We start from the raw sequence: 26,157 nt of genomic DNA on the forward strand, positions 1-26,157 counted from the left end.
AGAAGCATTACATTTATAATACTTTCCCCATATAAGGTTTACAGTTTAAGCCTTTACACATACATTGTTAATGAATATAAAAATGTCTAAAGTACTTTTGAATGCTCACACGTGCAAAAAAAGTTTCAAAGAAAACACATGTGAGATCATAAATCTTGTGTTGTAGGAAAAATGCTATGTGAACAGCTACGCTGAATATAAAGGGCAAGAGAATCATAGAACGGTTTGGCTTGGAAAGGACCTTAAAGATCACCTAGTTCCATCCCCCTGCCATGGGCTGGGACACCTTTCACGAGACCAGGTTACTTAGAGCTCCATCCAACCTGACCGTGAACACTTCCAGGGATGGGTCATCCACAACTTCTCTGTGCAACCTGTTCCAGTGCCTTACAGTACAGAATTTCTTCCTAATATCTAACTTAAATTTCTTCCTAATATCTAACCTAAATTTCCCTCTTTCAGTTTGAACCTATTACTCCTTTTCCTATCATTACAGTTCCTGATGAAGAGTCCCTTTCCAGCTTCCCTGTAGGCTCCCTTCAGATACTGGAAGTTTGCTATGAAGTCTCCACACAACCTTCTCCAGGCTAAACAGACCCAACTTCCTCAGCCTGAGTACTTTAAATAGTTTAAAAAGAACCAATACCCGCAACTCACTATAAAAGAAACAACATTCCTGAAGGTGGAGATAGAGCCTTGTGTTCACTGTCACTCTCCTCCAACTTCTGATGGGTCCATACATCTCTCCATAGTTCCTACAGGAGAGCCGACAGTAAAGACTCTTTTCAGGCAGAGCACAGGGAAGAGTACAGCAGCCAGAACCTGCAGTAAAGAACATCCCCAGCAGAGAGGAGCAGCAGTGGTCAGAAACAGCCAGCAGCCCTTTCTGCGTGTGAGAAATGGTGCTGGACTGAAATCCTGTCCCAACCATTCGGCCATGTCACTGTGCAGTAATGGGATGGTAAATACGGGATGCAGGGGAGTGGAGTGAGAGACCTGGAGAAAGTATTTTATAAAGGAAACTTCTGCTGTGTATAGAATGAGAGCATTTGCCACATTTTGCTTGTCCTTGGGCACTGTTCTCCCTCTGTACACATCCAGCAGTTAGAGCAGCCTCAGATCTCAGTCTTCATCCAAACACTACTGAAACATCATCCCTGCATACACTGCAGTAACCCTCCTCTTCCAAAAAAAGAACAAAATAAGGCCATTTTAATGACATGTGAGAAGCCACCTCACTTTGTAACTGAAGTACGTGAATGAAAATCACTGTCAGTTTCAGGAAGTGGAAGAGTGAACCTGTAACTAAGTTACAAATGAGCAGAGGGCTGGCTACAGCTGACAAGAAAGTACTAAGATACCTCCAGTGAGGCAGAGGTCAGCCAGCAGTGCTGGTATTTTGCATCTTAGCTTACATTTTCTGATACCATAAAGCATCTAAAGATGACTCTCCAAAACTGGATCCCCAATCCAACAAAAACTGAAGTGGATAATCTACATTTTTGGCCCTAATCTGACAAATCTGCGCTGTGCTTTCCAAGGATAACTGTCTGTATTGCTACCCTTAGATTTCCCCTTTTTTCATGACAGAAAGTATGGTAATTTGGGAGGACTGTAAAGCAGTTCAAACAGCTGCTTCTCCTCAGATAAGATATTTGGGTGCTCATACTACCTCTGTCTGCCAGATGAGCTATTTCAACAGGCTTTCATGAACCGTTTGTCACATCCTTCAAAGCCATTTTTCCTGCAGTTGCAATGAGACTTAATAAAAAAGCCTTCTGAAGCAGGCTTACTATGCTCTTTCCTATTTCTACTTTTTTGGGCAAAACAAACATAAGATACTACTTTTTCTCCTCGGCTTGCTTTGCGTCAGCACAAGACGGAAGCACACAAGAAAAATAAATTCTTTTTCAATTTCAGTGCTTGGCTCAAAATCAAAAGTCATTAGTTTAAAGCAGTGGCTTGGAGAAGAGGAAACATCTTGGGGCCAACAATATTTTATCAGAGTCAGTTGAGCATCCATTAATCATTAAGATATTCCTAAGTATTTTGTCCCTGTCCAACTTGAATTTGTTTCAAGGCATGAGTTAGTTCTGACTGTGATTATATATAATCACCTTCATGTACACACAGAACCAAGATTAATGCAGCAGAACTCAAAGAGCATTTGCAGAAGGGCCCAGGGCTGCACTGAGCAGAAGGAAAATGTCAAACTATTCCAACTCTAAGGTGAAACACCAATGTCACAAGTCAAACACAAACTTTTCAAGAAAATTGAGCAAGTGCTCCTCAGCAGCACAGGCACTGAGATGCTGAGCTGCAAACACTGCATTTTCAAAGCTTTCACCCCTGCCAGATTTCTGAATGCACAATCTAGCTACATTCCTCTGGCACTTACAAATGTCCCAGGAAAACATGCCACACAGCAGTTGTTCAGCAGTGCAGTCAAGTAGGGCCATGACAAGAAGATAAAAATTCTTTAATTAACACTTAAACATTGTAGTTTGTGCTACATATTTGTTCCATCACGATGGGGGTTTGGGATAGCCACTATGCAGGAGTTGCAGAGATTATTGCTTAAACAGCTGTCTTCAGACAGCTGTCAAGTTTTTAACCTGCACTGGTTTGGAAAACATTGCAGACCAAGTGTAGGTTGCATGGCCTTGTCAAAATTGCCACAACAAGCAGAAGAGAATCATGTGTTTCTCTGACTAGGGCCTTTGGAAAGCCCAATTTAGGTGCAATTTTACCTAGTACACTGTCAGTATATCCTACGATATTTGAAGGAAGGTCAGCAAGTTCCCAGCTGTCCAGTGGAGGTCTTCACTTCTGCAATTCATAACCTACTTACCACTGCAGCAAAGCTTTCCTGCAGAGGGCATGGTCACTGTGAAGGTACACCAGAAGAGCATGGTTCTGTCTGCATCACTACAAAGGTTTTAGGAATGCATAGGCCCATACATTATGATTCCAAAAGGCACAGGAAGCTTAGATCACATCACTGAAGCTCAAGTTGCATATTTGTTTCGGGTGCATTGAGGTCATATCTTGCGAAATGCATGCTTGGATTTACACCCTTCCTTAAACTTAAGTCATTAGGAGAAAAAGAGGAAATAGATGTGTAATAAACAATATTTGTTATTTGACACCCTACCAGCATGCAAAGACTTCTACTATCACTAATTCCAAATGGTAAATGGACAAAAGGAAAGAAAAAACAGCAACTGCAAAGAGAAAAAAATTATGCTGAAATGATTACAGTGCCAGTGCATTTTTCACTGCCACTGTGTCACAACACAGCACCATGCAAATAAAGGAATATCTCCCAAGCTAGGATGATCTTCAAAAGAAATCGTTTATAAAAAGAAACTTTGCAATGCAAAGAAATATAATCAGCACACTGCAGGTTAGCACACAACAGCAAAGCAGACTTAACGACACCGTCAAAGAGATGCTGGCAGGTAAGATTTCTGCTCCTTGTCTCAGGAAGATAAGGTGCTTCTTCTAACTCAGTGTCCTCTGACGAATCTCAGCACCATATCCCTCTGTCTCCACAGACGTGTAACCAATACCCACTTCAAAAAGCAAGAGTGAACATGCCCATGTCCAGTGTGACCTGCTCAAAGAATAGCCATAAATCACTGTTTCTAAGTGAAACTCTGGATTTCAGTTGTGTTTCCAGTTTATGTTTGTTCAGTTCTTATGTGAGTGTCAACTGAGGTGCGATAGAACAGCAGAAAGGCAAGGGAGGGGGAGCTTTTTGCTGGTATTAGTTTTGAAACTATTTTCAAGCATCTTAGCTCCCTTTGTATTCTTCCTCCTCCTTCATGAGTTTAAAAGTGCAATTAGGGCCTGACCAAAACATACACAGAGAAAAAACTAATTATTGTGATGACTTTTGCTACAGTGCTGTCTTTACAAGCAAAACCAAAAGGAAGAATCAAGATTTTCCTGAAAATTGGATCTGAAGTTTTGGGGAGTACTGCAAGGTGTCAAAGACAGAACTATTGAAAAGTGAGCATCTTTTGTATAAACATGTAAGGGACTTCACATAAAGCCTGTACCCTAGAGTTCTGCTGTTTTCTTCATTGTTTTTGTGTGGGTTTGTTTGTTTGGGGTTTTTTTTGTTATTTTACATCAGAGAAGCTCAAAGCTTTCATGCACTATACTGTAAGGGGGAATCCCATGCTATGTCCCCTCCATATGCAGGTACCTGATGCAGTATTTGCCCTACAACATTCCACCCCAATGAGCTCCCCTCTCCTCAAGTGACCTACACAACAGGTTGCTGCTCCACCTGACAAGTGGAACACCATGTCCCAAACAAAAACCCCTAAAGATCAAAACGAGCCTTTCTGCTGACATGGCAGAAGTTTAGGCTAAACAGGAAAACATACTTGAAGCTCTTTTTCCATTACCTTGCATTATTAAACCATCTAGGCAAGAGATAAACATAAAAGGAATTTCTTTAATTAGATAAATTCACTCCTCAGCATCTGTTGTTTAATAAAGCAAAGCACATCAGCATGTTAGAATCAGATAATATTTGAGTCTCCCACAAACTCACAGCTGAAGCTCCTTTTTCATGCAAGCATTTGGGTGCCACTGGTTTTGCTCACTGTAATACAACACTTCCAGTTAAATGCTTGCTGTAAAATGTAATGCCAGGTATGCACAGGGCCACAACAAGTGAAATTCCTTAAAATGATTATGCAGCATCTTGCAAGTTAGAACAAGGCAGAACAGATGTACAGGGTGATCTTGTACAATGTATTTCCCTGAAGTTCTATACCATCCATTCATTTTTAATAAACCTCAAATCAATTAAAGATTGTGCTTCTTGTAACTAAAATCTAAATTCCTTTAACACAAGCAATATCCATTACCTTTTGCTTTTCAGCACCATTTCTTAATTAACTCTCTAATATAATCTCTCAAAGGGTCAAAAACCTCTGCAAAAAAAGCCAAGTTAATGATAATATATTCTTAGCCTCTATCTACTACAAACTCAATCCCATTGAGGGACAAATTCATCTCAAAGCTTAAAATCAGATACTCTAAGATAGTAACTTCCCATTATGTTTGATCTTGTATCCAGTCAGCTAGTGGAATTTTCATTACAGTTATTAAAAAAAAACATTAAGGATATGCCAGGAAGATGTTAGCACCTGTCTACTCTGACATTAAGAAAACCTAATCCAAATAAAATTTTAGAATTTTAAAAAAAAATCAGTTTTAAACATGTGTTGGCAAAGCAAAGGACCCTTCTAAGCAGCATTGTGCAGACCAGCACAGTCCAGCCGAATAACACTGCCAAGTATTCCCAACCTGATCCCCTTGCACTGCTCTCTGCCTCTCCTGTGCAGAGATTGCCAGTCAAACCCATGGTCCATGGCACAGTTAAAGCACCTAGGCACTGGGGGGTGAGTCTGCAGCTATAATCTGAAATACACCTGGGCTTTTCAGGAACAGAGCACTAAAGGCAACTGCCCCATGAGGCACTTAGCACAGTGCTTACTCATTACAGAAGGTTAAAAGCAGCACCAAAGTAAAGGGACACCCTAAGACTAACAACTGTCTTCAGTTGTCAAGTTACCAGCCAAGCTCAAATAAACAGTTAGGACCGAGCTGTGAAAGTACAAATCCTCTTCAGATCAGGTATGCTGTGCTAAGAAATAAAACTTACATCGTATGAAAACACACAAGAATCTGCTTTAGTAAAAATCAAATGCAATTATTAAAAAAAAAAACTTCACCTGAAAATTTTCTATTTTCAATTATTACAACAAGATTCCTTAAACAAGGAATATCTAGGCAGTTATCTTCTTTCCACTAATGATATATTCTCTGTGGCAGAGAAGATTCAACAGCAGAGAGAAAGAAAATCAATATTTTTAAAACCACAAAGCTAGTAAAGTAACTCGGACTAGATTTTACTACTTGAAACTACTTAAGCTAATTTTTCATACTGACTAAATTTACAGTAAATTGTATTCCATGTCGGGGAGCATCACATTAAATGAGTTTAGCTCTTGTTTGTACCAAAAGCTGGCAAATGTTTAAAATCATTACCACAGGCACCTCTTTGGGAATTACACAGTTCCTAATGTTTCAAGATTTTACTGAGTAGATCCACCTCATTTTAACATACAGACAACTCTAACCGGCCCCCACCAAACGCACATACTATAAAAGCAAATCTAGCAAAATGCAGAAGAAAACAAGCTAAATAAGCTGCGTATTTCATACACTGTGATCCTCTGCTGTTTTTGAGACAAAAGACATGGCCATTATTTCATGTACCCTGTTACTAGAAAGGAAAATAAAGGCTTCTGTTTTCACGTGGTTTTAATGATGAAGATTCAAAAGAGGATGCAGGCTCTTTCTTACCCATTCAGCGTGTATGAACCATTCCTCTTGAGTCTCATACTTGCTGATAAGAATCTTAGGAAAAAGTCCAGAATGAGGTGGTTTGTCCTCTGCCACCCCAGAATACAGGCACCTGTTTGGTGGTTGCGCTTTTTGTTCACCAGGGGATCTCTTTCCTGTTTCCCTGAGTCATCAGTGAGGAACAATGTGAAACCGCCACCAAAGTCACTTAGCAGGAAGCCCAGAGGAAACTGCCTGCAGCCAAACAAGAGTCTGGAGGTGTAATATCTCCCCAACGAATCTTTGACAAAATCTTGGAGCCCACTAAGGAAAAGCAGCAAAAACTCACAGAGGAGGTTCTATAAAATACCTGAACTTCTCCCTGCACGTGCAAGAATAAATCTTGTAGAAAGCTGTACTTTATCGGTGAGCTGCTCTTCTAAATAGCCAGAAAGCAGCTTCAGATCTATTCCCTCCTTCTCACCAGCCCTGCTGCGACTATCACTTAAGTATTTAGCACTACCCTCAGCACAAGGCAACTAAACAAGAAGCCCTAAATAACAAATACTCAGACTGTTTTGGGTTTTTTTTCCTCCCCCCAATATCAAGTTAAAAATTACACATGTGGAAAGGGACACACAATTAGTGGTTAAAAGGTTTATTTTCCTTGTAGTAGGTTAAAAACAGGCAAACAAGTCACGCTTGAATGCTGCAGAGAAAAATATCCTCTAGCAGTCCAGTCCTGGGCAGGCTGCCCTGCATAAATCACAGCATTGGACTGCCTCCGAGAAGACTGTTTTCCTCCCTTTTCTGTTCACCCTCCCGTTCCCTGATAGCTGTGAACCAAACAGCTGCACAGCTTAATGTCTGGACTAGAGGGGTGAATCTACCACACAAAGCAAAAATTACTCCAGATAACTGTTGATCATTTACTGTCTGTGAGCAAATCGACACTGACTTGAGTAATAAATCACATGAAAAGCGTTTTTATCAATGGATGTTGAAATGACTGTCACTTGTGGCCTAGGTGAAACTATTTTAGGATAATGGGAAAACTGCACACTAGACAAATATAAAGATTAAATATTCACTACCTAAAAAGACAGAAGCAATTGGTAGGGTCCTATGGAACTCTGGCCTGAGTACATTATTCTTATTTGAATGGTTAAAATGTCTAAAGACTATATGTTTGTCAAGCTGAATTTTCATTTTAGCAGTTATAGAAATAATTTAACAATTATAGAAAAACAGCCTAAAAAATGGGAGAATGGTTTAATTTCTTTCCAGGTGCCCAAGATTATACATTTAGGTGTAATCAAGCATACCTATATAGGGACTGAATAGATCATAAATGTTGAAAGGAAAAAGTTACAATTAATTACAGGCTGAAGAAATCAACATCATACTATTGATAAAAGGCAGTGAGACTGAGCTGTAGAAATATGCTGCATCTACAAGACAGAGAGCAATTCTCAGCATCTATCAGGCCTCATCTGAAGCACCATGCCCAATCCGTGGCACCCTAGTTGAAGACAGATGTAGAATTAGCTGGAGCCCAGAGAGCACCAAGAATATTTTTCATCTCACAGATGCAAAAGCTGAGGGAAGAAAACAAGATAACACTTCCAAGAATTTAGAACACTGCTGTAAAGAGAAAGGAAACAAAATATTCTTCCTTCTCTGTCCATCACAAAGGGACTTAAATTAAACAAGAATCAAACCAGGTTAGTATTGTCTTGCTTGTGGAGGGGCATGCGTTTGGTTCTTAAGTACAGGAAGAGACTCCAGAGTCCCTGTTACTGCAGGCCCTTGAGATGATCTTGCTCCAGGATCTGGAGACCAACTAGGTGTCTCTCACCCCTACCTTTCTATGATTTGCTCCCAGTACTAGCTGGCAGAAAAAAATGAAAACTGCGCCATGTAACCACATGAGACAAACTAGCTCAAGTCACCAGGCTACAGCATGCTTTAGAATTTCCTCCTCAGAATAAGTTATACTGGCCAAGACTCCACATAGGTCCAATCCATTACAAGGACAGTGGTAGCATCGCTCTGGTTTTATCATATACATCATGGGAAAGAATCATACCTCGTGTTCTTCTCAACCATCAACTTTACAAAGATCTACCGATGTACTGGCTGGCACCAGGGCCTAATTCTTCCAGGTGCTATGGTCAGGCCCTGCTGTCCCTCAGGAGCTGGTAAAGATTCATTACGGTCATAGAAGAGCTAGAAGTTAGGTCCCTGCAGGCAGCTACTTACAAGCACTGGATAAAGAGCAAACACATTCCTGGAAGCTCATCAAAGAAAACTAGGATGATTTATTTGGTTAATAATTTAGGGAATAAAAAATAAGCTAATAAATAAAAAATGTTAGGTAAAGATAATTTCTAAATGCTCTGCAAACCCATCTCAAATGAAAACTTGAACTCAGTTTTCTTCTCAGAGGCCAAGATTTCTGGAGAGGTCATCTTAAACCCAGGCTCAGAGTAAATCTGGTGTGTTTTTAGTTTTACTTGAAATAAAAGATGCCTCTGACAGTATAATTGAATCATATGTGACATGGCTTTTTTGGGCATCTACTAATTTGCATTGGAAACACACCAGCAATATGGGACACAGGAGCTGTCATGAGGTGCTGTTTGATGGCTGTTAGTTAATATCAATTGACTACTATTCTAAACTAGAGAATCACAATTTTTGTAATTTTAAAAAAAGCAGCCCTTCCCACAGCTTTTTAAAGCTCCTTTCTGGCTACAAAATTTAAGTGATGTTCCCATGGATTTTCTGAGCTCTTTGGTTTTGATGGCTACCTAATTTTTTAAAAATTAATTTCAGCATTCTGCGGCTGTAGGCAGCTGCTGGTTTTTTCCAAACACTACTTCTGCAGAAAGACATCGATGCTTTTTTTCTTTTTCACTCCCCCATGCTCTTTTAGGATTACAGCAGCACAAGGGTATGTGTTCTTTAACATCTCCATCTGAAAACTATTATAGGAAACCAGCAACTAAATATAAACTGTCCAATCAGAGCCAGAGTCAGCCACATTGATGCTGGGATCCCAAAATGCTATCATGGACAAAAGAACTTACCACAGAAACACAGCTAAAGCCTACTTGCCAACACAACTGCTTCAGAAACAATGAATTCCTGCTTCAGAGAGGTCTTCTGGAGAAACGTGTTTTGTTAACAAAGATAAAAAGCCCCTTACTTTTAGTCAACATGAAAATAAAGATGATAAACTCGCTGAAGCAGGCAACTCTACAGTGAGGCAATGTGCTATACACATTATCTTCTACAGTATTTTCAGTCAACTGCACCTAAAGAAATTCTTTTCTCCCCACTCTCCCTACACGTAGGCATTCCAGAGAGCACACACAAGCTGAATCATCCTCACTGTGGTAAAGACACATGGGAGGAGGAAAAACATCTTTATGTCTCCTTAAGATCCCTTCTGACAAATAAAGCATTCTTACAGTCCACTTTTCTTTTATTCCCTTTCCCAAGCAGAATCCATAAACTTCAGCATGGATTATTTGTTCCCAGGCTAAACATTCATCCAATTACTGCTCTGCTTCCAAAGGAAATTTCAACAGGACCATTTGGCCCAGTTATTCTGGACTTTAGCTCAAAGAGCAGTTCTTTAGATAACAGAAATTAGTATGGATGATTTACCATTTTCAACCATCTCCCAGATACTCTATGCTTTGAAAACAGCATTAAAAGATCTATTTCAATTACTATTTAAAAAATCCCTTTTAATAAGGAAACTTACATTTTAAGTAAAAAGCTGGGTACAGCAGAGAATAGCCAGTCCTCTACTACTTGGAAAAACTTACAGTACACTCACAGCCTAATTATTCATCCAGGAGGAGCTTTGCATATGAATGAAACATCTTTCTACATCTAAAAAGAAACACTCACTAGCAACTTCAGTTCTCCACATCTGGCCAGGAAAGAGAGGAGACAGAGTGCCCATATGTACCCTATTTTCCAGAGCCAGGGTTTTCACAAGTGTTAAAAAGTTACTTCTACAGCATTTAGTGTTACTTTATACATGTATCCTTGACCCATTCCCTCCAATGTTTTTGAAAAATCTACTTGAGTTTGTCTATTTGACTACCGAAGAGAACAATTCACTCTTTCTTTTGGAAAATACCCACTAACCTAAGGCTTAACCTTGTTTTCTACTGTCTTGCATCATAACTTGCCCTTATGGGCTGGCCAAGTTAATCCCCAAGATAATCAATGAAAGACTGAGTTGTTGCAAGAAACAAATTTGAGGCTACTTTCCTGGTCTGACCCAAACAGTGGGTCAGTCAGGTTCACTTCTACCTAACTACTTAGCTAATCCAGGCTTAAACACTGATAAGTAGAGGAACAAAGACCTTACAGGTCAATATCAATTGTTGCTCTATAAGGAATGAAGAAGCAAAAGAGGTGAAGGAGAACAGGAAAACTGACTCTAAGACACAGCTGGATGTAAATGTTTTCCCCAAATTCTGCTAATTCATTTGGCGCATGAAGACAGCGCTGCCTCAGCTCAGAGTTGAAGGGATTTCTCTGCCAGAGCTGTAAAGAAATCCCATTTCAGTGAGGGTTTTGGCTTAGTATCGAAAATAAAGAAAAAACCCTGTGTGGGGACACAATGGTCAACATACAAAAGAAAGCCATAACACATTTCCTACAGTCAAACAGAAAGCCTTAACAGGGGAGAAGTCTTTAATTTGCTTTTTAGAGGATTGATTTGCTTTTTTTTTTTTTAATAATGAATACAACAGCCAATCCTGATTTAAGGCAAAGATGACAGTGGCACTGAAAGGGTTATTGCAAGCACTTTATAATAAGCAAAACAGGACAGTGTTGGAGAAAGTTACAGAACTGAAATAACAGAACAGCAATCCGCCTGGAAACGGAAAAGGGTGGGTGAGCAGTTTCTACCGGACCAGGGCAAAAGCCAGGGTTTATAAATTTAGAAAAAATACACACCCACATAAAACTTCTCAAGTAAGAGGATAGGGGAGAAGGGGAAAAAAAAGAAAGGAAAAAAATACACACACCATTTTACAAGGCTTTTATATAAATTTTGCCTAATCATTCTTAATGGACATCTGCCCATGGCTCAATACAGGAAAGACCAAGCTTTCAGTATGTGCCAAACTGTCTGAGACCTCTGGCACTCTGCCTGCTGCGAACCCCTACTTGGGGCAGTTTCCTGGAGGTAGGCTTGGAGCGAATGAACAGATCCCTCTTTGGAAGGGCTGTCCAAAAGAGTTAATGTAATGTAGTTCAGTATTGGACCTCACAGCGCTCAAGTGCATTCTTTTCGACTTATTTTAAATGATTTTTAGGTTTTAGAAAGAGAAGCAGCTAGGCAGAAATTAATAATTAATTTTGGCGTTAAAGAGAGGTCCTTACACAGGGTTAACAAAAGTACTGTGGCAAAATTAACGTTTCAGTGGGAAGTGAAAGTTGCCCTGCTTCCCACAGATGGGCACTAAGACCAGCTACGTGGACAACAGGTATTTATGTAACTGTGGCAAACAGCTGTAGAGCTTGAAGATCCCTATTCAGATCAGGCCCCAAAACTCTCTCCATCTCAAAGGAAGGCTCATAAAGTAACATAAAAAATAGTAAGAGAATATTGATGTTCTTGGCAAGAGTATCAAGCAGGTAATTTAGAGCAGGCACTGCCCCTTCAGCCCAAGAACAGGAAACAACTGTATGAATTACCAACATGCTCCACCCAACAAGTCCCAGCCGGTATAAAAGTCTCTGCTGCAAAATTTAGCTAATGATACAACCCAGGAGAACTCTGGTAGTACCACAGAGGGAGAACAGGAGAGAAATTTCTGAGAAAGACTTCAGCTAAAATTAAACACTATTGGGCACATACAAATCCCTGAAGCCTACAAAACAAAAAAGTAGTTAAGTTTTCTACTGCACAAGTGGCTTCTTTTCTCTTTTCCTTTTTTTTTTTTTTTAATTTAGCCAAGTGGTCTCACCCTAAGGTGCTAAAAGCTATAAGCAATTTTTCAACTTACAAAAAAGTTTAAAACTACATTGATTTTGTTAATAATGAAACAGTACCCTGATTCCAATACAGAAACCTGGTATCCTACAAGTAAAACTTGTTATAAAGAACCCTTAACAAAGAAAAGGAAAATTCTTTAAATACTTTTAAAAGGCTCATACAAATTATCATCCTGCATTTGTAGAGTCACTTATCAGACATGCTTTTTGCCTTACCTTCAGAAAGAAGCAAATTCACTATCTCAAAACAAATAAATACAGTATTATTTTGGCAGATTATTCTGTTCTTCTAAATTAATGCACATAATGAAACAGCTTCTCTGAAATGAAGTGCAAAGTGAAAAATACTGTGCATGTCAGTGGCAAAGGCAGCAACATAAATCATTTGAACATAGGATTTTTAAGGTGATCCTAGCAAAGCCCTTGCCAAATTTGACTTCAGTTGCTGTTATTCACATTTTTCCAAGATCCTAAATGTTCAACAAAAAGTCTTTGTAGACAAATCCCAGACATAAAGCCTTGTCATCCATCCTTCAAAGAATGGCAAGAATACTTCGCCCCAGTCAGAGTCTGGACCTCACATTTGAGAATATCAGAACATTAACTAGCATTTACATAGCACTTTTGGAAATTTTAATAGAGCTTTGGAAAAAAAAACCTCAATCCCTGCAACCTGTGTCGGTGATTGTTACAGTCATTACAGTGGAAAAACCCAGGAGGAAATGGTTATAAAGTGGAGCAGATAAAAGGAAACCACTTGGAAACAGAATCAAAAAGTCAGTGCTGTTTCTGTCTTTCCCCATTACTGAGGATAAGACACACAGGGCACCATCTGCACTGGTTGTTTTCACTTTCTAAGGCAGAGCAGCAAATGTGAATTAAAACTAATAATGCTAGAATACTGGACTTTCAATATCAGATCCCTGGTACTTATAAAATACTCCCTGATTCTTAAAGCAGTTTAAGGCCAGGAATGAAGGATCTGCTACATCTATCAGCTAGCTTATGTCTTCCACTTCGGCATCTCTTTTCCCAAAGTGTAAAATAGCAATAACAACACTTCAGGAAGCACTTGGACAGTCAGGATCTAAGATGATGCAAAGTCTAGGGTTTAATGGGATGAAGTGACTCATAAAAGGCCAAGAATCAAATGAAAGAATAACATAATTCAGAAATCCTCAGCTCTCAATTCAAACCTCACTGCTTAGGCCTCCTGCCTTTCCAAACACTTCTTACATGAGAGAAGCTGCATTTCACTCCTGAATAACTGGTCTTCATTCTGTCATCTGTGAGCACACACACATACCTTCTCTAAAGATTTTTGTTGAACACGGAGCTCAGCTCTCAAGGCAATATGGTAGACAAAGACTGGCTTCTTACTTTATATGCTACCATTCTCAAGTCAAAAAACTACAATAAAAAAATTGTATACCTGCCACTAAATTTCATCCAAGCTTTGTCCAACTACTGCTTGGTCCCATTTCTGGTTTTACAGACTTCCACTGAGAAGTAGTCCCTCAAGCTTATGCAATGGGAAAACCTGCAATCCAAGGCAATTCCTAACTCCTTACTTTTACATTGTATTGCATCCCTGTATGCAGTCTTATGCAATCGAAGTGTTCAGCCTAGAAAACTGATCTTAAATGCCTTCAGCGATATGAGAGTATACTTCTTCAGTAGCAACAGATGATCTGGGAGAACATAGCAAATAATCCTATTTTGAGAATAAAACATTAATTCAACCTTAAAAGCAGAATTTCCAAACTTCCCCTGGAATTCTTATCCTTTTAGTGTGCCATTATGTAGAAGAAGGACAATGTAAGGAGAACGAGTAAACTTGCTGTGAGGACCCAGGTTAGATGAGAACCAGTTTTTGGTTGAAAACTGAATAATCAAGACGTGATTCAATTTCAATTTTAAAAACTTAAGATAATATTTATTCCCAACAGATAGGCAAAAGAAAGCCCGTATAGAAAATTAAGAAGGGCAATTCTCCTTACATGTTGTTCTGGAATATCTACTATTTATCTAATGTTTTGTTATTGTTGCTGTTGTTATTTACTTTTTTATTGTGCTTGGATTTTTAGTGCAAGTTCATGTAATTTTGCTTAAAGTCACAAAGCTACAGTAATCAAAGCAGTCTTGTCTGCAATGCTCTGAACAGGACTCAAGCAAAAACTACACTAATTAGAATGCAATTTTCAAAGGTCAATTACCACATCATTAGCCAAGCCATTTACATCTCAGCAATGTGGAATATTCTCCGGTTTTAGACAGTGGAATGGGACAAAAATGGATTAAATTGCTTAGGGTCAAATAGTACAGTGTGTTGATGAGTAAGAGTTTAAACTCCAGTAGCTTGAGTAGCTCATAATGGGCCATTTTCACACTATGCCCTTGTCCCTCTGACACCATCTTCTGTCAGATGCTTAAAGAGATAGGGCAAGCATATCTTCCAAGCAATGTTAACATCCACTTGCACTGTGAGTAAATCTAATTTCTTTACCTTAACAAAAAACAAAGGACCAATTAGCAAAAAAATGCCTGGCTGTATGTCCACAGTCACATAATTTAAAAGTAAAAGCATAAAGAACAATCAGCACCTGTAACCACCCTGTCTAGAAGCAAAATAAAACAAACAAATAAAACACAAGACACAGTACAGGTTGTCCTAAAACTGTTTCTAGTTCAATAACCAAACCTTTAAAAAGTATATCGTCAGAGCAACTTTTCAGGGATATCACCGGGGTAATAAAATAAGCATGGGTTTTCCCCTCTGGATTTTAGATATGTACTGCGTGGTACATATTCAAAAATATGTCCATTAAAGTGATTTTGGGCGCTCAATGTCAAGCAAGTCAAGTTTCCAAACACATCAGTCAGTTCCAGACTGGGGCCTTGCTGCACACGCGGATTGTAAAGGTGCAGTTTCAGGAGGATACACGCAGGCACCTTTACAATGGCACTTGCCCAGCCTAGACAAGCAAGCGAGGCAAAGACACTGCTGGGTTCAGCTCCAGGGCAGGACAGAAGGAAACCCCTAGTAACCGGAAATCTTTCTGCCTCCAGCGGAGCTGGCAGTTCTTCCCCTACCCATCCAGCTTTCTCCTTATTCGTAATTTGCAGCCATACTCACTCCATGACTGTATTTAACCTTTATATCATACTCGCTTTCACATCAAGCTCCTGCACCAGCACAGCAACCTTCAGTTTTTCAGGTGCTCATATGACAACTGGAAGGGCCTATGAAAAAATAGTACAAAGCAAACTTAACCATGCATGGTTTCTCCAGCTTTGACCTGCCTTTCACTTCAACCTTTTCAATCTTTTTTCCAGATACTCCAAATCTCAACAAAAATCTTCATCATGCTTTAACTCCACACACCACTTACAAGTCAACTTGCACACTAACCCCATTTCTTATTTTAGAACCTGAGAGAGATCGTCATTCAGAAAGTCACTCCTATTATTCCTTCTGACAACTAATTCAATTAATAATTATGGCCCATTGATATATATGATCAGACTCTCCATATCCTAGTATAATATTAGGTTATTTGCTTGTTTAGAAACAAAAAAACCCTCACTACACTGATAGAAAGTAAAACAAAGGTCAACTCAGAGCAGTGGAAGCTAGAAAGGGATGTTATAATCCTTCTGCTGTTAACCTTTAAAAACATATCTATTTGAAGTTTAGGTGACAGAAAGCTTCATTCTTCATAAGTGGTAAAAAACCTGAGGCTCTTCAGTTTTGTATGAAGCATTACCAGGGCACAAGTCAGTTTTGGTCCTATACCAGACATAACCGTTCTTATAAAGCTTTGTTGCAGGTTGTTTGTATTTTATTTCTCTTTTTTTTTCCCCCAACATTTTTTTACTCACTTCTGTAAAAATATACACATCAAATAATTAGGATCACCAAGTGAGATGCCTTATCTCTACCTCTGAAGACGCAAGTGCCAAATAAATGACCATGCAAGCCCCTCCAAAACACTATGTGCCAGTGACTTTGTCTCACCCCTTTATTGTCTCTGCCCCTTCCAGTTCCCCCATCCCCTAAAGAGCAGTTGATATTTTAGTCTCGTGACCCAGCCTAAGGAACATCACTGCAACACTTGAACACTTGCTAATACAGGTCACCAATTTTTATTAACCAAAATAATTTCAAGTCCACACACACAGAATCAATCTTACTGCCAAGGCCATCTTTTCCTTCGCTTTCACTCCCACTGCACACGTTTTGGTGTACTCAGGCAAAACCCAGTTGGCTCCCTTCTGCAGTAACCTTGTTACTGCAGAGGTTCCATGACAACCAAAAGACAGTTCATACTATGGGTCACCGTAAAGCAATAATGTGCTGTACTGAATATGTGTGTGTGTTTGCATGAATCTTTTTACATAAAATCCCACCTTTCACCTGCAGGAATTTTAACGAAATTCCATCATCGTGCTCTCCAAAAATTCTATGACAAATTTGACAAACCCCACCCAAGTGCAACAGCAAGTGCTTTAAGAGGAAAAATGACTGAAGTAAGTTTTGACTAAGCATATTAGAAACAATTATTTGTCAATCTTTAAGCTATGTTTTGTCCTTCTCTATAGACAAAGAGTCAATTTAAATGGTCTTCTTTTTTTTTTTTTTTTTTTTTGTGACAGAAAGGTGTAAAAAAACCTGCCATGAACTCAACAAGCTTCTGAAGAAGACAGGTTTTTTAAATTTTTTTTCTTTTGAGCCTGGCTCCAAAAAAATTACACTAAATCACTTGTCTGCTCTTTCCTCACACCTAAAGAAAGATCTGCCCTATCCATGTTGCTATACTGCACTATGCTACAATTACATATGCCAGAATCCAAGAAATACCTGAAGTTACTGCTGCGGAAGTGTCCCACAGAAACCTAAAATCATGGCATTTACAACACAAGATATGCACAACATAAAATACTTTCAGCAAAGAATCAGCAACGACTCATGTAAACACTGGCGAGCTACTGAAATTCCTTTTCTGGCAAGCTGCTGCTCTAAGGAAGGACTATGGACATAGGGGGGAAAGTCTGCAAATGCAAAGAACATGCCACATTCAAACTTAGCAAAGTATCCAGTTTACCAGTATTCAATCCTAAAACATATAAGGATTTTGGATTTATCTTTTTTTTTATTTTAAACAATCATATGAAAATTAATGAGCTGGCACATGGATCATATTATCCATTATTAATTTTTTTCCCCTCAAGAAAAAGATGCATTTAAACCTATAAATTGGTATTTCACTTTGCAACACTATGCAGCTGTACTCTGTGCTATGGAGTTGGAAATACATACTGCAGCTGGAGAAACACATAACCTGAGCACAGATACCCTGCACCTCCCTAATTACAGATTCAAATGGTAACTGTGTGTGGAGCCTCTAGAATAATTACAGTTCTTACTGATACACTGTAAGTGATGATATACTGAGTAATTTAGAGAGAAACAAAAATAAGACAAGCCTTATAGCAGTAAGGATGTTGCTGTGGAAGGACCTACTTTTTCCATTACAAGAAGTTTATAATATTCATCTGGTTTTCAAATTTGGAGTTATTAATCAATATGTAAATTGGAATTTCTAGACTAAGATTTCTGTTGGTCTTTCAGCTACATAATCCTACCAGCAAAGTGTGTTAAAACATCAGGTTAACAGGCTTATTTGCTGAACAAGTACAGTGAGGAACTTGAAAACTTCTGTTAATTCACTGACATGATCTTCATTCCAAACTTGCATATTCTACTCTTAGGTCTCATGCTCTAATTGCCCCATTAATTTTCAATCAAATAATAAACTACCTGCAGTGATTTCACCAAGAAAGCTGCCAACACACTTAGCTGATAAAATAACTGCTTTGGGAATCTCCTCTCTTACCCAGAAAAGACTTTTAGCTACAGCTCGGCTCTAGTAGGCCAGGGAGTGTTGACACAATGCACATTCCACTGCCAAGGTCAGTAATAAGAAACACATCACCACTTTCACATGGGATATACAATAAACATTTGAGGATATTTTCATTTTTTATTTTTCAGAAGTCTTAAGTGAAGGAAAATAATTCAGTTATGCATAGCATGTAACTTTCCCCAGAAAGTCTGAGCCTTCTGAGAGCATCCTTTAGAGGATAATGGCCCTGAAATCTGTGAAGAGATGTTTATTGTGTGCATTGAAAAGCACAGTAATAGGAAGGAGCTGCTTCACGACCACATTCTTTGAAACATCTTGAGAAATGAAAATTTACCTCGTTTCAACTTAATACTCACAGGCCAGCACACAAAGCAAAACCATTTTCAGTTATCTGGCTGGTTACCATTAAAATGCGCAATAGGTGATGCAAAGAATTCTCACTCTAAGGTTTCTCTGGAGGTTTAACAGGCTCTCATAGGAAGAAAAGATGGGTGATATGATTAGCTGACATTTCCATTCTGAGAAGAATAGAAAGACTGTGCCATCCTCAGAAAGGCAGAATATTATTCTCTATTACAACACTTATTAAAGCACACTAAAGGAATAAAATATCTTAGCTCAGTGGCTTTAGTACATGAGAAAAATAATTCAGGGGAACATAGCCCAGTCATATCATCATCTCACCTGACTGCAACAGACCCCACCAAACACCACACTGAAGTAACTCACAGCTTCATGACAACAACCAAGATAAAATTTAAGACTGGCTGGCACAATTTTATCTTTCTACAAACCCTTCTGATTTCAAAATCTCTAATATGCCAAGAGCCACAAATTTAAGTGACCCTTTGTACAAGGGAAAAAGATCCAAATCACTCAGGTGAACTCCCGTAACAGACAACTAAGATGCCCTCACATATGCCAAGCAGTAAATGGAGGGGTGCTTAGGCTTCTAAGGAAAGGCTGTTCACCTTCCAATACAGCACAGCAGCTCCCCTTATCTGCCCCTCACCCTTACCAGCACTGTGACCCACAGAGCAGCTCCCCTCCTCCAACCCTCCTAGTCTCAGACGCTTCCTGTCTCCAGTGGCATTTATTTTCAGCCCTCAAGATTCCTTTCTATACGTTCCAGGAACCCTCTAGCCATCCTCTGTCCAGATGGCAGACTACAGATGAAGGGAACAGGGTCTTGGAGAGTCTTTTCTTGGCCTGCTTCTCAGCAGCCCGCTGGAACTTAGAGGCAGGCTGAGTCCTGCACAGACAAGGCTCTGTTGCACTGGGAAAGCCCTTCAATCCCTCTCCACAGTTTTCCTCAATGCCCTCTTTGTCTTCAGACAAATTTGTCTTAAACCTTTTAACGGCCTCTGCTTTCCAGGGGCATGCTTTATACAATCTACTCCCTACAGAAAGCCAATAAAAGGGCAAAGGAAAGGGATCTTAAGCAATGCTCTAACAGACAACCAGAGCCTCAGGTTTTACTACAAACAAAGCAGATGCTACTTTGACAAGTAGATGCAAAATAAAAAGGTAGGTGATAGGTTTGAGTCCTGTTGATCCCTGTCATCTTCAGGAGATGTTCTGAAATGTGACAAACACAAGTTTATGTACTTGATTTCACTAAGGACCATCACCCTACAATGAACTATTTTCAAACTATGACTCTCCCAGATCACTAGTCCTTATCTCTGAGACAACAGAACCAGATTATTCTGTAATCACAAAGACCAATACAGTTTCATCACCAACACTATACATTCATGTACAAGCTTGAGGGAATGACTGACATCTTTTATTTGAGAAAGTAAAAATTTCACCAAAATAAAAATAAAAAGAAAAATTTAAATTTTTCTCTTTGTTTCCAACTGAAGCTTCACTGAACAGTTTCATAAGTTTAGTAAGATCTGTTCAGGATTCCTTTAACTCTATTAATATCAAAGGCAATGACATTACTTGATTTATTATATATATAATGAAATAATACTTCCAAGAGCCAAGAGGGTTTAAAACTGAAATAAAGCTGCATGCTTCAGAGTATAATGTATTTAGGCATAAACTATTCTAAAATCAAATGCAGTAAGCAAAGCCAATTCCCCATTTAAAGACTGGGGCTATCAGGAAGACTGTAATGCAGCTCTTGGCTAGAACGATTACTTTAGGAAATGAACTGCAAGGGAAAGAACAAATTGCAGAACTTCAGCGAAACTCAACTAGAGTAGAAAGGGAGAAGTTACAGAGAAGCTACAGCAGCACAGAAAATTTCCCAATTTCAGAAAGGATCTTAAAAATTCAGCCCCTGAAAGGAAACGATCAGGAAAGTGGTGGGGAAAATCAGGCAAAATGCATCTTTGTCTTTTTGAAGGTAAATTAAAAAAAAAAAAGCATCTTCCTTGGTGGGTGTTGTGGTTTAACCCCAGCCAGCAACCAAGCATCACACAGCCACTCGCTCACTCCCCCACCAGTGGGACTGGGGAGAGAACTGGAAGGGTAAAAGCCGGAAAACTCAGGGGTTGAGATAACAACAGTTTATTAGCGAAAGCAAAAGCTGCGCACACAAGCAAAGAAAAACAAGGAATTCCTTCACTGCTTCCCATGGGCAGACAGGTGTTCAGCCATCTCCAGGACAGCAGGGCCTCATCACGCCTAATGGTGACTTGGGAAGACAAACACCTTAACTCCAAACGTCCCCCCCTTTCTCCTTCTCCCCCCCCAGCTTTACATCCTGAGCATGTCACACAGTGTGGGATATCCCTTTGGTCAGTTTGGGCCCCCTGGCTCAGCTGTGTCTCCTCCCAATGTCTTGTGTACCCCCAACTTCCTTGCCAGTGTGGCAATACGAAATGAAGAAGCAGCCTTGGCTCTGTGTAAGTCCTGCTCAGCAATAACAGAAACATCTCTATATTATCAGCCCAGTGTTCAGCACAAATCCAAAACCACAGCCCCATACCAGCCACTGTGAAGAAAGTTAACTCTCTCCCCAGTCAAAACCAGGACAGTGGGAAAAGCAACACAATCTAGAAGCACTGCAGTGCCATTATCACACTGGTGATGGCATTTTTTTTCAGTCAAGTTCTTGTTTTTTAGGTTTACCACTCATTTTAGAAGGAAGTTCACCATGTCCTTCTGTTGCTTTCATCATTTACATGTCATAATACTGCCTGTGAGGTGATTTCTTTAGTTTCACTTTGACAAAAACAAAAAGAATCATACAAGAACTATCTTGAAGAAAAAAAATCACCACTCCTTTCTAGGAAAGTTTGAAAACTAAATGTTATAAATAAGCTGCATGATATAGCCTGACCAGATTTCTATCATGTATGTTTTTATCTTCCTTAGCATTTGTACATTATTAGAAAACAACCCTTTTTAGAGATATGCATAAAAACTCCTAACTAACCTCAAAATTGTTCAAATCCTTTTCAGTAACTCCTTTCATTTAAGAGGTGTGATTTGCTTGTTAGGATAATATACTAAGTACATGATGATATCCATAGCACCTCCCACAGACATTTAGGATTGTCTAATTGAGATTTATCTGCTCTTATGAAATATCCACTGTGTGATTTACAGTCATTTACTCTGTAATAGCTGTAGCTGATGAACTGGTTTTAATTTCCTGTTTTCTCTCTTCCCTTCTTTAGTTTCTCAGCAGATGAAAAAAGGTGCAGCTTCATCAGAAATTATTTAAATTCAATATATACATCCATAATCATTGTTTGGCTACCACTAGAACATGACCTACATCAACTTAAAATCTGACCTAGAAATTATATTTAAAACTGAAATCAGTTATAGTCCCACAAACCTTACCTAATATGAGCTACATCAGACATAGCTGGAGTGAACCAGGTACTAAAATCACAGAAAATTAAGTCCATCAGCTACAGAGTCAATGCAACATAAGAGGACACAGTAAACTATCCCCATAATGATCCAAAACTCTCACCCCTTGCCTCTGGAAAGACAGTTTCTCTTAAGTCAATGGTTTATTAACTAGACACTGAGACGAAAGCCAGAGAATTGTGAGGATGGTTTACAGATAGTAGACCAAAATCCAGCAAGTGTGGTATGACACATCTGGCCTCTCATCTGAAGCCATGTCATCAGATTACACCCTTGGCCTAAGCTTTCATACCAACCTTTCCCTTGTTGACTCCCTGGCCAGCAGCTGCCTGAAAAACTTTACAGGAGTAAGAGTGTGAAATGAAAAAAAAAAGTATAATCCTTTTAAAACTCATACAACTAGTCATGCTCTGAAGAAAACCTAGAAAAAAACCCCCAGAATTTAAATACCCAAAGAAGGCCCAGGTAGCTGAGGGAAAGTAGAGAAAACAGTGACTGCCCTGACACCTGGGAAGACAATCATCTATCAGGATACACCCATGGAGCAAAATAACAAATATGAATGAACACATATTATGATTAATGGAGATGATGACTGCTTTAGTTGTGAATTTCTAGATGTTGTTGCTTTTAAAGTAGGATGGGAAGTGCACATGCCTGGTCCAATAGTTACAGCTAAGCTGTAATAGCCTTAGGGGCAAGTAAATAGACAAATAATTTTGCACTGACTATTTTTGGCAAGATAGGAGGAAATAAAAGAGTTTGCTGTATTGGAATCTAAGCATTACTTCCACGTACCTGTTTTCAATTCTGGTTTTAAAGCTACAATCAGTCTAGCATTTAATGTGCAATGACCATTCTCCTTTAATCTCAGCATCTTGGAACTCAGCAGAAAAAACTCTAATAGCAACTGTATCACAGCCCAGGACAAGAGTGCAAGAAGAGCAGGAACAAAAGGATAAAGTTCATATTGCTAATCTCTCAGTTTTGTGAGCATCTAGGTCCACCAGGAACATGAAAATAATGCAAGATAATCATACAGAAGATAGGACACCAACCCTATGGACTAGTAAAGTTGAAAAAAACAGATGCTGAAGCCACAGGCAACTATATTATAGCATCCATCCTCCCAGTAATGACATTTTCCACTATCATCCTAAAAACTCATTTTATCTCCCTTCTCTCTTTGTAAGCTGCACAGGGATTTTTCACACTAATTTGACACTAAATAAATGGCTCCACTGGATTTCTTTCCCATTCTATTCTGAAAATAGGACTTACAGTGAAAAGGGACCATAAGGGAATCCAACTAAATAGTCACCAACTGCCTATACCATTCTCTAAGGATGGTTAAGCCACATTTAGCCCCTTTTCCTTGTGTATTCTCTGGAAGCATCTGGTTTAGGCTGCTATTTTGACATCTTCATACCAAAGTTTGTTTAAATAAAGCAACTACAAGCTTTTGGCTAATAAGTGATAAGAAAATCTTTTCTCTGAGTTGACTGTATTCTATTACCAGAGGAATGTCTCTAAACTGTCTCCTTGGGATGTTTTTGTCAATAGGGCATTGGCTCATGTAATATAAAAAAGTGAGTATTTACCCCTAGTAAATATACCCTCAACATCCTTGGCTTTATTACCTCTACTCACCCTGAAACACCCTGTCAAAATCACTGTTTCTATGAATAGAAAATGAGTAATTCTTTATCCAACTCCACAGACAGCCATTGGAGTGTAGAACTGATTGCTATAGAACCACTCGCTGTTACAAAACTATGGATTATGCAAAAGCTTGCATCTACAATATTTTTAAGCGATTAATACTGCTGCTCTTCTCAGAAAAGAAAGGTATTTTCTGCTATTGCTAAGAAAGAGAAGGGGTGGAATACTTAGAATCCTTGGAAACTGGACATTTACACTGGGAGAAGCGGTGGGAAAGAAGGGCAAGAATTCCTGCCCATAAACAACCACACGTCAAGTAATACCTGGGGAAAAAAAACCAAAATGTCACGATTTCAAGCTCACTCCATCACCCTACTCATGTTAATTAATTTTTTCACAAGTCAAATGTCTGTTCTGAGGTTGCGGCTCAGAAATCAAACCCAACATTATATTACAAAGTAGGGCTCTTCTTCAAATTGTCCAAATGGCCCCTCACATCCTCCATATGAACAAATATATCTGCTCAGTCAGTGTCAAATGAACATACTAAATGACAAGGACACCTAAAAAAAAGAAGTGGAACCAAGAGAAAAAAATAATTAGACAGTTCTTAACATGTCAAGACTGCGACAGCATCTGCAGAAAACTGAAGCTTAAACTTGGGTCTGCAGCAAGATCCAGCAAGATGCAAAAGAGTTACAGAATAGTTCAGCCACTGGCCTACACAAAGTCTAGAAATCAGTTCCAGTCACTCTGTCCATAGAGGCTCTTAACTCACTGTAATTAGGCATAAAGTACATCTGGTTTTTATTGCATTTGCCATATGCTATTTTCTGCGTCTAAAACTGGAAAGGACCATCAGATAGAGCTCTAACAGCATTAGAAAGGGAGAAAGTAGATTCCTGACATGCAGTTTCTGTTTCAAGTTCTTAAGGGTCTCAGTTCTTAACCTAGGGAGACTTCTGAACTACAGAATGAAAAATCATAACCAATTTCTCATCTCTTGCATACTAACACACCACCTGCAAAGAATTAAATAAACAACAGAATTTACTGTGAAAAAATGTTTCACAACTTCAACTGCAACTCAAGTCAAGCACAGAGTGACAAGACAGACCCTGTAGAAAGTACTAATAAAGTCTCTTGGTCTAAATACATTGAGAGTAACATAGTTTACAGAAGACAGGTAAGAGGGAAAGAGCACTTGTAACAAGTGTTCAGTAAACTGCTTGTCCTTAAGGTTTGTTTCATACAAAGACATGTGGCAAAAATAGATAACTAACATTTGTTACCAGAAAAGGTTAGTTCAAGGCAGGAAAGCTGGAAAAGAAAGACACTCGAGGTTTTGGTTTCTCCCTCTCTGCTGTTACCCCCCCATCCACTTCTCCTTCCCCTTCTCCAGCTAAACTCTTTCCCAGCTTCTGTATGCACAGTACCAGCTCATGTCCACACATGTCTGTGCTAGTTAATGTATAAAATTGTCTTACCAGCAGCAGCGCAGTGAGCAGATGATGAATTCCATTCCAACAAAATTACCAGCAGGGGATTTCCGACAAGATGGCAATGGAGTAAAACACAGTTCAGATGCTCAAAGAAACATGGGAAGCCCAAGATAACTGATTACTGAAACACAGCCTGAAACACCAGTAGAGCTTTTCCAGAATTCAGCAAGATGCAACTTCTGGCAGGCAGAGTGCAAAACAGAAAAAGGTACTCCTCTAGAGAAAGGGCATACAAAGCTCATACTTGAAAAGACAGCTGCACAAAAGAAAGAAATAGGCTTTCTGCCTTTTTTAAAATCTATCACAATAGCTGTTATCTAAAGTTTCCTCCTCTTCTCTTAGGGTAGGACTGCTTAAAGTAAAAAAAAAAAAATCTCCTCCCAATAAATGAAGACTTAGCAAGTATTTTGATAATGCTTTTCTCTATCTAGTTCTGCCTACCTTTCAAGTCAGTTTGGAAGCAAAGAAACAGTAATACCAAAATAATAAATAAGTAATGAGAACTATTTTTTCCAATCCTTCCTTTTCTCTTTCACAACATTAATTCCAGTGACTCAGACATATTAAAGAGTCCAAAATATCTCTCGAGTCTGCTGCTTTTTCTGAAACTTACTTGCTTTCTTGAAAAGCATTGAAACAGTCATTTTATACCTGTTTTATGAGATTGCATAAACTCCTGAGATTTCATAAACTCCATTCATCCTTCTGCTTATTAGTCAAGAGGGAAAAATTCCCAGCAGCAGAGCCTTAAAGCTCCACCTTGTGGAAGATGCCTAGAATATTCCAATAGGTTCCAGGGGCAAAGGACTTCAAACCGAGCTTAC

The 26,157-nt window shown here is 39.1% G+C and overlaps 1 protein-coding gene across 5 annotated transcripts in view; it reads right to left on the reverse strand.

The window, feature by feature from the left end:
* The window catches only part of MOB2 (MOB kinase activator 2), a 124,139-nt gene that overhangs the window by 52,302 nt on the left and 45,680 nt on the right, over positions 1 to 26,157 (reverse strand). The window contains exon 1 of one of the 5 annotated variants that reach the window (XM_051804098.1): positions 15,539 to 15,558. The exons of 3 other annotated variants lie outside the window; for them this stretch is intronic. In XM_051804098.1, coding sequence (XP_051660058.1) covers positions 15,539 to 15,543 — 5 coding nt within the window. In that variant the 5' untranslated portion in view covers positions 15,544 to 15,558. Of the gene's footprint in view, positions 1 to 6,390; positions 6,529 to 15,538; positions 15,559 to 26,157 lie in introns of those variants that run through there. One more of the 5 variants, XM_051804096.1, reaches the window with a different exon arrangement.

Source organism: Manacus candei, unplaced genomic scaffold (genome assembly GCF_025592945.1).
Source record: "Manacus candei isolate 608988 ecotype Guabito, Panama unplaced genomic scaffold, ASM2559294v1 h1tg000060l, whole genome shotgun sequence".
Taxonomy (NCBI): domain Eukaryota; kingdom Metazoa; phylum Chordata; class Aves; order Passeriformes; family Pipridae; genus Manacus; species Manacus candei.